At 39.9% G+C, this 12,284-nt stretch overlaps 1 protein-coding gene across 1 annotated transcript in view; it reads right to left on the bottom strand.

Moving 5' to 3' along the window:
• Positions 1-6,183: 6,183 nt before the first annotated feature.
• The window catches only part of DTNA (dystrobrevin alpha), a 75,063-nt gene continuing 68,962 nt past the window's right edge, over positions 6,184-12,284 (bottom strand). Inside the window, exons 18-23 of the mRNA XM_053465999.1 lie at positions 9,245-9,404; positions 8,852-8,941; positions 8,393-8,561; positions 8,155-8,281; positions 7,450-7,496; positions 6,184-6,425 (exon numbers count right to left, since the gene is read on the bottom strand). Coding sequence (XP_053321974.1) covers positions 7,479-7,496; positions 8,155-8,281; positions 8,393-8,561; positions 8,852-8,941; positions 9,245-9,404 — 564 coding nt within the window. The 3' untranslated portion in view covers positions 6,184-6,425; positions 7,450-7,478. The remainder of the gene's footprint in view (positions 6,426-7,449; positions 7,497-8,154; positions 8,282-8,392; positions 8,562-8,851; positions 8,942-9,244; positions 9,405-12,284) is intronic.

Here is a 12,284-nt window from a genome sequence, read left to right as displayed (position 1 = left end):
ATCCGACCAGGTGGTCAGTCCCACATTTTACATTGTTGGCCAAGTGAATGTCCTTCCAGTAATATTGTAGGTGCTGGACAAGTCTGCCTTACCTGGGATTCCACTACCCGTGGCTCTCACTGGGTGTGAAGTCTAGTAGCTTTAATGCCGACGTACATCCTCTGTTATGTCGAATCGTGCAACAAATTTTTTGGGGAAAGGCAATGGCGCAGACAAGCTGTGTGGGGGCACTGACAAGCTGGAGCAAAGGTGACACAGGCAAGCTGTTTAGGGGCACTGGTAAGTTGGCATTGTCGAACATGTTGCTTGGTGAAGTTGGGGGGCCCCAGGGTAATTTTCACACCAGGGCCCTGCAGTTTTTAGTTATGCCTCTGTCCTCTTCCATTATGCTAGAATAAACATTGTTAAACAAATAAAAGGAAAGGATATGTGAAATAAAAGGGAAGGATAAGTCATAGGTGAGTTTGGACTTGGATGTTATGTTAAAAAAACATTAACCATAAATTCAATACTTTACAGGTGTGATGTCCCACACACTGCCACACGAAATTAGTATTGCTAATACAGTATATGATTGCCTGGTTAGCAGCTTGTCACAAACATAACCAGTGCTGAGAGGAGAGCGTAATACCCAATTCTCCACAAAAGTGAGAATGCATGGAGCAAGAAAGGTACTTTACCAGTCTTTGCAGATCCATTCATGAGTTAGGATTAGCAGATTGCAATATAGACAATCAGACTCATGTACTCTCTAGGAAGCCACGTTAATGAATACTTAACTGCTCAGGGTTACCGATGAATGCTTCTACCACCTGGCCTGGATGTACTTGTTGGTGGGCCGGTCGGTGGGCCAGCAGACCAACGTTCGTGTGGTGCGGCCGCAAGGTGAGGTGGTAAGACCACCGTGTGTGCATGCCGGCCACTTTAATTTTATTAAGGGCGGGTTTGCACACACTGTGCTGCACTGTGAGCAGTGCACGTTGGATGCCCCTGACCTAGGCGCCAGGACAAAATTCTCAGTCGCCATGGCGACCTGGCACCTGGGATTTGTCGAGCTCTGCCCTAAATGTATAGGTTTCATGATGCACATTGCATGATTTGTTCTTGATAGGAACAAAGCTACTGAATAATATTCCCTGAGATGTGTGTTTACTCCTCTATTCCCACGGTACCCGGTGTATCAGGAGGCACATTTGCTGTTGCCCAATATTCTCTTGTGTTTGCATATAACACGTTAGAAAAGATGAGCTGCTTCACCACTTTTTATGTAGCCGTATATATACTGTAGCACTACAAACACTCACAGGGGCATTCACACGCGCAAATTGGAATTTCACTAAAGCCAACTCACATTTGCACTCACAAAAGTGAGTGGTCCTATACCGTTGTATTACCCCCACTAATAGTATTAACTCTGCAGCAAACATATGTTCTACGAACCGCAAAACACAAGAAGAGGCAATAATATGAATCATAATGGGAAACATGTCATGTGGTCTGCTGATGTCACATAGGCAGCTGGTGCATGCCCCTGTTAGATAAGAATCAAGTGAGACTTTATCACAGACTTGCTGTGGCAGTTTTTAATGTAGTACGATCATGAATGCTGGCTGGATCTCTCCTTTTCACACATTGTGAAATCCTGGCTGGGAATCCCTTAAACACTGTCCATGAATTCACAGAGGGATATGTACATTGGTCTTCCTTTTTCATGTAATTTCCTATGGAGAACATGTACACTTCGGGACTGAAACATAAGTATATGTCCTTTGTATTTTATACATGCATGTGTGGGAACTTGGTTTCTTGGTTGAACGTCTCATTTATTTTTGCATTCTCTTTCAGTAACATATCCAGACACGCACATGCGCAACACTTACCCTGTGAAGCCTCACCCCATCTTTGATACAGCTTGCCATGGGAGATGCCACAATACTCCATGTGGGGTCAAGCAATGCAATGTTATGCCCCCCTGGAAATCCTGGAGTATTGCCCTTTCCCCCCCATGGATCCACCAAAGCTATGTAGCAATGTAATAAGAGCTTGATGTCTTCTCACTCCCTAAATTGTGCCTTCAATAAGTTTATAAAGTACATGAAGATGAATGATGCTATCATGATGCCTTTTTGTTCAAACCCCTATTGTTCAGCATACGATATTGTTTTCTTAAAACATTTGCTCCTTCCCACTGTGATGCTACTTAGCGTTAGCTATTTTTATGTTTCGGGAGTCTTTCCAGATATTTTATTCTGCAGCTTGTAGTTCCTGTGCTGTACATTTTATTTAGCCGGAGATTAATTTTTCCTCTTTAGTTTATCACCACTACTGCCTTATTACCATAACTTAAATACCGTAAATGAGCAATTTAAAAACATCAAACTCCTCTCTGTGCTGTATGAAGTTTCCAATACCAGATCTAACCGAAGCCTGCGTGTGTGTGCGTGTGTGTGTGTGTGTGTGGGGGGGGGTGTCAGGGGTTTACATTATTCAGTGGGTGAAACATTGCCTTAAAAACTCAGTGCCGTCCATGTTGATATGATATGTACCGTAATATGAACCATAATTGAACAAAACAAAAAACTCATTTTCAAAAATCATTTTTAATGAAGAAATAATTCCATTCCAAAATATAGACACACACTTATTATAACCACTTCAAATAGGACACGTTTCCATGTAGGAGCCAACACGCACACAAAACAATACTAAACAGCAATACAAAAATTCCATACAATAGTAGTTTTCTTACAATACCAATGAACATTGTCAATTTCTTTAGTGTGTCTGTTCTTGCTTTCTCAAGTGGTCAAGTACAGTAGTTAAAAATAACCCTTTGGGTGCCAGGTGACCAGGCACCAAAAGGTTGAATCATCAGTTAGTAACCTTGAGATTTTATTTTCTTTTTTTAATGTGTTTTTTTTTTTTTGTTGTTTTGGTTCAAAGTCAAAAAGCCCGTTCAGGCACAGAGGAGTGTTTGCTTTACAGTTGCTTCATATACTACACTGAACTCACTCAACTGAAGCAACCCGTTGCTTGTATTTACAAGGTGTTATCTACATTAAAGTAGTAACAGGATAAAAAAAAATGAGCAACACTAAGCAGTAAAAAAAAACAAAAAAAAACCATCATTGCTAAATAATGCAGTTATTAATCATGCAGAAATAAAACCCTAATAAAATCACAATGAAGGCCACACATATCATTTTGCAATTCTTTTAATTTTATTACATTCTAATTATCCTTCATTTTACATTCTGTAAACACTCATAATGTGACAGCTTCGTCTTCCACCAACGTCTATTCGTACCTGAAGCACCATCTACTGCACTCAGAAGTAACCGTTCCTTCCCAATATCACCGATGAATGAATTGCTGTTCTATTCCCAGACTATAAAAACCGGCCATTAAAATGTTAAAGAAACCCATCCCGCTTATACTAGCACAGTGGGGACAGTCTATGCCCTTCTACCCCATCTCCCAGCTTATGCTAAATCCGCAATACAGGCCAATATCGGCAATACAGGCAATACAGGCCAATATCGGCAATACAGGCCAATCTCCGCAGTCAGCCACTGACTTGAGAGTTGCATTCAAACCACTGACTGGCCAATGGTGGAATTCATCAACCTTTGCACCAGCGTCATCATACATAAATTCCTTCCAACCCTCAGCCAAGACGCGCATTTCTATATATATTCTAAATGTTTTGCTCTTTTTTAAATGACACAGCAGAGCAGCATGCATGTCCCCACCATAGAGCTCCTAGTATTAGGATTCATCGATCAGTATGTTGATTAGCACCCACGAGGATTTAACAGTTCCAGTGCCAGGGTGTAGGCAATAGCCCGCTGACCTCTTTGGCACCGATAGCCCCTGTCTGTATTCCATCCAGGGTTAATCAGCAGTTTCTCCTGCATCTCTATAGGTACCCGACAGATACATTCCCCACTTTGTAAGCCAACACAAATGGCACTTAGTGTCAGATGCCGCCATGGCGGTTAAAAAAAAAAATCAACCTGGCATTTCATTTAAATGTGGAATTTTTTACCATTGCCTAGCAGTGAACCTTTAACCCACTATGTGCCGGACTCTGCAGTTCTAAGCAAGACCTGGAGACTACAGACCATATACATGAAAAAGGTATTTACCGTACTCTAATCATAGCATTTATTTCAGATGGTGCTTCTCAATCAGCCTATAAGAAAAGTATGTTTTGTTCTTTAACAAAGGTTTTGTTACATATCTGTCTTTACACAAACCTATAAAAAAATCAAGCTTTCAGAAACATGCTGAGCATTTAGTTAGTTTTTGATGGCATTGCTAGAATCTCTGGGGTTAATGGGTTGAGTGTTGTTGGTTATGATTCACAAAGTGTTAAAGTCTGGAGCTACTCTCTCTATTTCCATGCCATCCCTTACACACGTTGCCATTACAGCAAGTACTACTTATGCATGCAGAAAGTCATGTGGCTGTAAGGCATCCAGCAAACCTTCGCTTTTTCAAGCGCATGATAATTATAACAAAGGCTGCAATAAAAAAGAAATCAAAACAAGCTATACAGAACGCAATTTTTTTTCTATGTGTAAACACAGCAACAAAAAAGTGTAAAACAGTATTATGGGAGATAATTCATGAATATGTTTCAGTTGGTTGGATTTTATGGCACCTGTGGTTTTACAAAGAGCTTTGTACCCTTTTGCACTTTCAGAGGGACTTAAAAAACGCGGCGCAAACTGCTGTAGCTGCCCTTCCTGGCAGTTAAACGGTTAAAAGAGTAGTTCTAAACATAGTTCACAGTTTTAATAGCATCTGTGTGGATGTCAAGACTAGATTGTACACTTGAACATTGTATTTATATTTATATATATATATTTCTGTATATGATTGCGTCTATATTGAAAATGAAAAATATATATTTACACTAAAAAATTGTATGGCTGATTTGAGAGATCACCTGGGCCAAAAAAAAATTCAAAATGATATATTAGCCCTAAATTAACCATATTAGCGCCAGAAGGGGGTGATTGCATTGCTCACCCAAACCTGCTGGGACTTCCTTAAAATTAAATTTTATGTTCTTTTTGCACAATAAAATAAGTCTTAGAAAAAATAATAATCAGCATATAATTATCCAGTGATACAGCTATAAAGCACAGCAGGGATCTGCTTTTCACATATACCTAAGTGCCTTATGGCATTGCAGGCTACAAGTACATATCATCCAGGACTGCAATCCCAAACCGCGTGCAAATCCTGCCAAAAAGGAAATAAATTAATGCAGGGGAAAAGTGCTGCTTTTCGGGGTGAAATAATCTAACCACTGAAAACTAGCTGTCTGCTTTGTGGACTGGAAAAAAAAAAATCACTAATGCATTCTGGGTGCAACGGGTAATATATTACAGAAAATTTTAACTATAAGAGACAAAATTCCAGGCAAAGGCAACATCTAGCCACTCCAGCTGTGATGGACTACAACCCCTATCATCATGCTCAATAAGTAATAGGCTGTCCTGGAAGGCAGGGATGATTGTGCCTGTATTGTTCTTATGTGAAGGAATTATACTTGAAGCAAGAGTTTGTTATCCTGCAGGCCCAGCATTCTCTCGTCGACGTATACTGTTGGAGGATGATTAGTGGTTGAAGTCCATGGCAGCCTCACCAGAGGTTGTCCATCCCTGCTAAGTACCCTGTGGTATATTTGAAGGCCACTGGGCAGACACAGTACCATTTGCACATAGTTGCATTGCACTTGAAAGCAGTCAAACACTGCTTGGCCACTGCTACTAGAGTCATGGTGGCTGAGTAGGTTCAAGAAGAACTAAGGCACTCAGACATCTAGTAGTTCCAAGGAGACAGATAGCCGTTATGTGTGGACTTCTTGTGTGGCTCAGGAGAACTTCCCCCGGTTGTATTTTGGTTAAGGCTAGTGTCTGATCCAGAAGTCTGCATCTGCAGCCTGCCATTAGAAAGGCTCTATGCGGACCGATGCAAAGCAGTGCAGCTTTAGCCCGTAACTTGCAAAAATGAAAGCCTTTCCCTTCCCCTGAGCAGCGAGAGGGTTAACCACATTGCTACCAAATGGCCTAAACCATCCTCTAAAGTAGTTCTGTAGTTGAGATGTGGAAACCATGGGCACTGTAAACGTAACATGTTAAATGGCCTGTGCAAAAGTTTACATACATATTTTTGTTCTTTGCCAGTAATGCTAATTATGCTTCAAATAAAAGCTTTGTAATATACTTTTTTTTTTTTTATACACACACCTACAAACTACACGTTTTAGAACAAATGTACTGTGCTACATTCCATGGGGCTTTGACGTAGTTCGTTCTACCAAAAGATGCAGTCCTCTCCTCTCTGTAGACAGAGGTGCTTCTTCATCCGTACAGATGTTACATGCTCCATCAACAGCAAGTAGTCGCTACCTACAGGAGACGAAGATCAGACACATATTTTTTAACCTTTATGAAATAGAAATTACATAGGCCAAGCATTCCAGAATAATTTAATATGAAATAGTTGAGCCTTACACTAAATACACCCTTACCAGTGTTTCTACAAGCACAGCCCTTCCTCTACAGTATCAAAGCATGTATCAAATGTATCATTTGTCTATTACATTTTAATGGATTTAAAACCAAAGTTATCTATTATATTTTGCGACTTATTGTTTTTTGTGTCAATGTGGTAAGAATGTTCGGTTATCTTTATTTTGAAATGAAAACAAAAGTGTGAATGGAATGGCAATGCGTGGTGTAGAGCTTTACTGCCCTCTACTGTTCATACAAAGACACAGCAAAATACATGCTTAAATTTCTCCAGCACAATGGTTGAACGTAGCATCAGCGACTTCTGGGCGCATCAATTAAGGGGCAGACCTGCATACTCCCTCTTGCTAGCGGTGAATGCCACAATATGTCACATCCCAGCAATCGGCAGCGAAGGAGAAGTAAAACATATATATAATGCACTACCTCCTGTGCTGCTGTGCATCTCCCCAACAGGCCCTGAGCTCCAGCCATCATATCCACCTTAAAGTATATGATAGATGAGCGTTACTTTTAAATCAACATATCCCCCCTTGCTAATGCATGGAGGGATTTATGCCCCCAGTTGTCTGCGTTTCATGAGATGCATTTGGTAAAAGATTATATTAACACAATCTTGTTTATAAACAGCTGTTTAGATACAGCTCATGTTCTACCTATTCATTGGAAAGTGTTGATATTCCTTCCACCCAATGATCCAGATCCAACAACACGAACGACCACATACTGGCATATAGCCTGGTGTTTTTTTTATATCTACCGACTGATCTTGGTTCATTATTTTATATTGACAAATCTCTTGAGTGCAGATGATCTTCCACTGGGGGCCATGACGTAAATCTAAATTACTGCTGACTTCTAATTGTGTAAAGAGAGTAGAAATCCCAGAGAGGGTACTTACTCGAGAGAGGAGGAGAAAGGACACTGCATTCAGCTCTGCAAACTGACCTGTTGGGAAAATAACACAAGTGATCTCAGCTGTAGCATATTCTCTGATGGCCGGTCACATTTAGCTGGAGAAAATCAAGCCACATCTCAGCCGCAATCATACAACTACCCATTGGCTAACACCTGTAACAACGCTTGGTGAGAACACATTACAAACTCTCAAAATAAATTACTTTTTCTCCCCTAACAAAATGCCTATGTGATGTAGACAAAACTGGTGGTATTTTTAAAGAGCACATCTGGCTTAAGTTCTAAACATGAAAGAATCACAATAGCAATGAATAAAATGATCCTACTGGCTGCTCCATACTGATGTCTAGAATTTACCTTTAGAAATATAGTCTATATGTGGACATTATGCAATTATAATCCCATTTTCTATATTTTTAAAGTATTTCTGCTTGGTCATTGGCATGTGAGACACTTATCTCTTATCCTCTGTAAGGGGGGGGGGATTTTATGCAGACAGCATCTTAAAGCTGACTGTATAGCTAGACAAGCCGGTGTTGGCTTGAGCTCAATGCTTGGTCCTTCTCCGGGTAGAGAGCCATTTATGCTTTAAAACTCAATGCTATTACATTACTTCACAAAAGAGACGGAAGGGTTTTAGCACATGATAACTGAGCAGAAAGCGTTTTTTACTTAGATATATTCTTACCTGGTAGGCTTCATCCTGTAGCTTTTGTTTCAGAAACTCCTCCATCTTCAGCTCATTTTCTAGCTGGCGCACCTGCTCATTCTCATAGGTTTCATCATCATGTCTGCCATATGAGTCACCTGTACCCCTGAAAATATATGAAATTATAAGAGATGGACGCACACGCTGTGACATTAAGAAGAGAGGGAATACAGATATATTATTACTATTATGATACAAATGTATAAAACATATGTACATGTCTGTGCGAATGTTGCTGGTAGCTGAAGAACTATGGTTAAACCCTGGTTTCCGAGCATGAATCTGGGCAAGGAAGGCCTTCTCAGAAGTTGGCGATGGAACCAACTCATCAAAATGAACTCTGCCATATTCCGGGTCCACATGGCTCTCTGCTTCATTCCCACCATCTGGAAAAGCAAAACTGGTGGTGAAGCAGCATTCACAACTACAGGTCAACATGTAAATTCGTATCACTTATTGTTTTATATAGTGTCACCATATTCTGCAGTATATTAAAATGAACATTTGTCAAGTGAATAATGCGGGGGCCTCCCAGTACCTGTAGCCCAGGGCCTACAATGTCTTAATCTGGCCCTGCTCACACATTATAGTTGTTAGGATAAAATACACAAAATTAGGTTACCAGCATATGAACGGCGTAGTGACTGACCCTTGATATAGAGCTACGTTTCCTCACCTGACTTTAGCTCTTTCACCAGAGAAGACATAGTATTGGTGATGGAATCCGCTGCTACAAGCAAGTCATTCCGTAAATTTCTCCTTGCACCTGATTTATGGGAGCCAAAATAAACCATTAAAAAAGGAAAAGATCACACTATTTTCAAAGTGATAGGATAATGTCAAATACTTTTGAGCTTTCTGTTGCTCTTATGAAAGCCTTATGTCTACAGAAGACTCGGTCATAAAGAGACAAAAATGTGCCATATTATAAACTGTGTTACTTAACCCTTTTGCGGTTTATTTAAATCTGCTTAGGACATTAGTATAACCACTACATAGATCAATAAAGAGAATTGTTTTTATAATATTCCCATTTCACCTTTACTGTACATTTGGGCTGGGAACGTACTCTGTGCAAAGGCCTCCTGAACATCTCCACCAACCCCAGTCAGAGAGTCCTGAGGGGTATGCGTTGGGGTTGAGCAGGCAGATGCAGACCTTATAGGCATTGGAATAGGCCGGCTAATGGTGTGGCTTGGAGAAGAGCGAGGGGAACCCGCCCCTTGAGTCTGTAAAAGAAGGAGAATTTGTTGAATTAAGAGATCACAAAGATGTATCGAAGGTGATGTGTTTGTGCTTATTAGCATAAAACAGAACAGAGCTCGAAGGAGTTGGTTTCAAGCTCTAAAGTATGACTGCCATTAACTGGATCAAAAAAAAGATAAAGCACAAACAAATCTCAATATTCTTTCCTGTGAAGCTTTTATGGTGTCCAAACACAAACGTTTACAACAGACTATCAATGGCTGCTTTCGTCTCATGCGATAATTATGCATTCCATGAAAAATTATCAGCAGAGCAAAATTTGACTTGATTGAAGATTTTTCTGGGCATCCAACAGAACTTGTATGATGTTTCTATTGCATCATTGTGTACTAAAGTGTTAAAATCACAGTAGGCAAATTAAAGCTTTAAAGCTAATTGTCACGGACGTTCAAAAAAAAAAAAAAAAACCAAACTGGCTAAATGATATAATTCAAACTTCTATCTCTCGGCCTGTGGTTCTAAAAGTGATGGGATCCACTCTGTTAAAAAAGTGCCTTCAACCAAGACAAAAGACATTTTATGATACTTGAAACTTACATCAATGGCCGCAGTTTCAGCTTGATAGCTAGTCTCAAATCAGGTTGCTCAGTTCACTCGATGTATTGAAAGTAACTAACCTACTCAATGTTACTCTGACGTATTAACCTCACAATCCAGGTCACTATCATCAAATAACATATTGCCTATACATCAGAAGATTGCTGCTGCCCTTATTAAACAATGTCTTCATGCTTTATCTCCCTGTTACCCTAATGTTTTGTGTTATGTATAAAGAATCATCAGGAAATCATTCCCTGATATAAACTGCATAGCCCTACTTTTAATGACGAATCGGTTTATAATAATAAGCTGTATATACATCATAATAAACTAAATATGAACATTCCAAAATCAAAGTTTTATTAGTTCCAAATGACTCCGCATCTTGTCTCGTCTTCCACCTCTCTGACTTGCAGGTAGCACATTGAGACAGGAGAGGAATATGAAAAGGGTGAGAAGTGCTGTGTAAATTGTTGGCGCTATATAAATAAAAGATAATAAGAATAATAATAAGAAGGGAATTGCTAACTAGCTGTGTGAGGGAGATGGCAGAGGTGTAGGGGTGTGCATGAATCTGTCATTAGATGTCTGGAACTGCACTGTGATATTTAGCGTGCCAGATAATTAGATTTAAAGCTCCAAAAGGCTTGGGTGTTGCCGCAATGTTTTTATGTTTTGCAGAGAGAGCGTCCTGTCTTATGAATCAGCCTCAGTCTTTCACCATTACTCACAGGACAGGCGGTGTAATAAATATCGGCGAGTGACCGGTACATACAGCATCAACATTCTGCCTGTAAGTGGCACTATCATCACTCTCGTTAATGAGTTTCTCAATCCCATTTGGATCAATGATTAATGCAGACTAAGAGCAGATAATGCAGACACCATACAGCATAGCCGAGCACTACAAACGCTCGCTTCAACTCCATGCACACAACACGTACTCCTTACGCTTACATTTAATGTAGGTGCAAGTAACCCGGGGGTTAAGTGAACACACATTAATAAATACTGAAGAGTTATATGCCATTCTAAAATCATACAGATCAATTAGTAGCCTTATTTTACTAATCACACTTTATTCCAGGCCTCAATATTTTCAATAAGCAATGAACAATACTCATGAAGATGATCTGACTATATCACTATTTATACATTTCAACATGCACCAAAGCCACGCACATCTCAAAAATCTACGCTAAATCAGCCCTGTTAAGTACAATATAAAAAAGCAAAGTTACCATTTGTAAGAATCATCTGTTTATCGCTCCCTAGGAAACACGTTCCTTGTGGGTGTTTTTAGATCACGCTCCAAATTTAAAAGGCATTAAGTTGTTAGATTTAATTGTTTTAATTTAGCCAGATTTCATTTCTCTTGTATCCCTTTCTTCTCCCTTGGCAGACCGTATAGATGTGATCCTCCCGTGGCTCTCGTGGACAGCGGTAACACGAATCTGATATACGATGAGGATGAACCCACCAGCTCATTTCAGCGCTGCAGGATTCTCTGGACACGATTTGATATAAAGCCAGGATTTATACAACATCTTTTATGGCGCCATGATACAGTCACTGACCTCAAAACGTACTACTTCATACTAAAAAATCAATCAGGGGCTTCAAACTATTTCAAGAGAGGCATTCTCTTTTATCCCCCTCATTCTGTCACTCTTCTATACACTCTTAGAACAGATTAAAGGACTTATTCTGTTTACAGAGCGAACAAACGTCCAGCGCACTTCATGTTTTTCCCTCCATCTTATTTTTGTGTCTAGTACTACAGGAAAAGTCTGGAAACCTATAAAACTCACATTTTTTCATAGCTGGCTTATTTTAAGGTACGGAAACAGCTTTAGGAAGGCAAAAACATTCCCAGTGACAGCCATGCATGGCTGCGTCTGTTACCAAAAAGCCATATATAATCAATATTTTAGGGCTAATTTGAACACAGAATCTATGTTCAAAGTTTCAATAAAATGATAAGAGGAAGGGAGTTCAGCCATCATCTGCACTGTAACATTTTCACACCCTGGACAATGCATGGAGGGACTGAGCAGAATCCCCCCTGTGCCTCTGCATCTTCTCCCCAGATTCTCGGCTTGCAGGGGATGTGTTTGGATGTGTTTGGCTCTAAGGTTCTTATAAAGTCCTTTAATATGCATTCTTCATTGGTGGGGCTGTAAGAGACACCAGACTTTAGAGTTCACCTTTCTCTGAACACAACTTCCTTGGGTATCCAGGTTCAATGTCCTTATCATGTGAATAAATGGCAACATACTAAAATTTAGTCTATAGATGATTTG

The sequence above is a fragment of the Spea bombifrons genome, chromosome 5 (assembly GCF_027358695.1).
Source record: "Spea bombifrons isolate aSpeBom1 chromosome 5, aSpeBom1.2.pri, whole genome shotgun sequence".
NCBI classification, from domain to species: domain Eukaryota; kingdom Metazoa; phylum Chordata; class Amphibia; order Anura; family Pelobatidae; genus Spea; species Spea bombifrons.
Note: the sequence above shows the minus strand (reverse complement) of the source record. Positions and strands in the feature narration are given on the sequence as shown.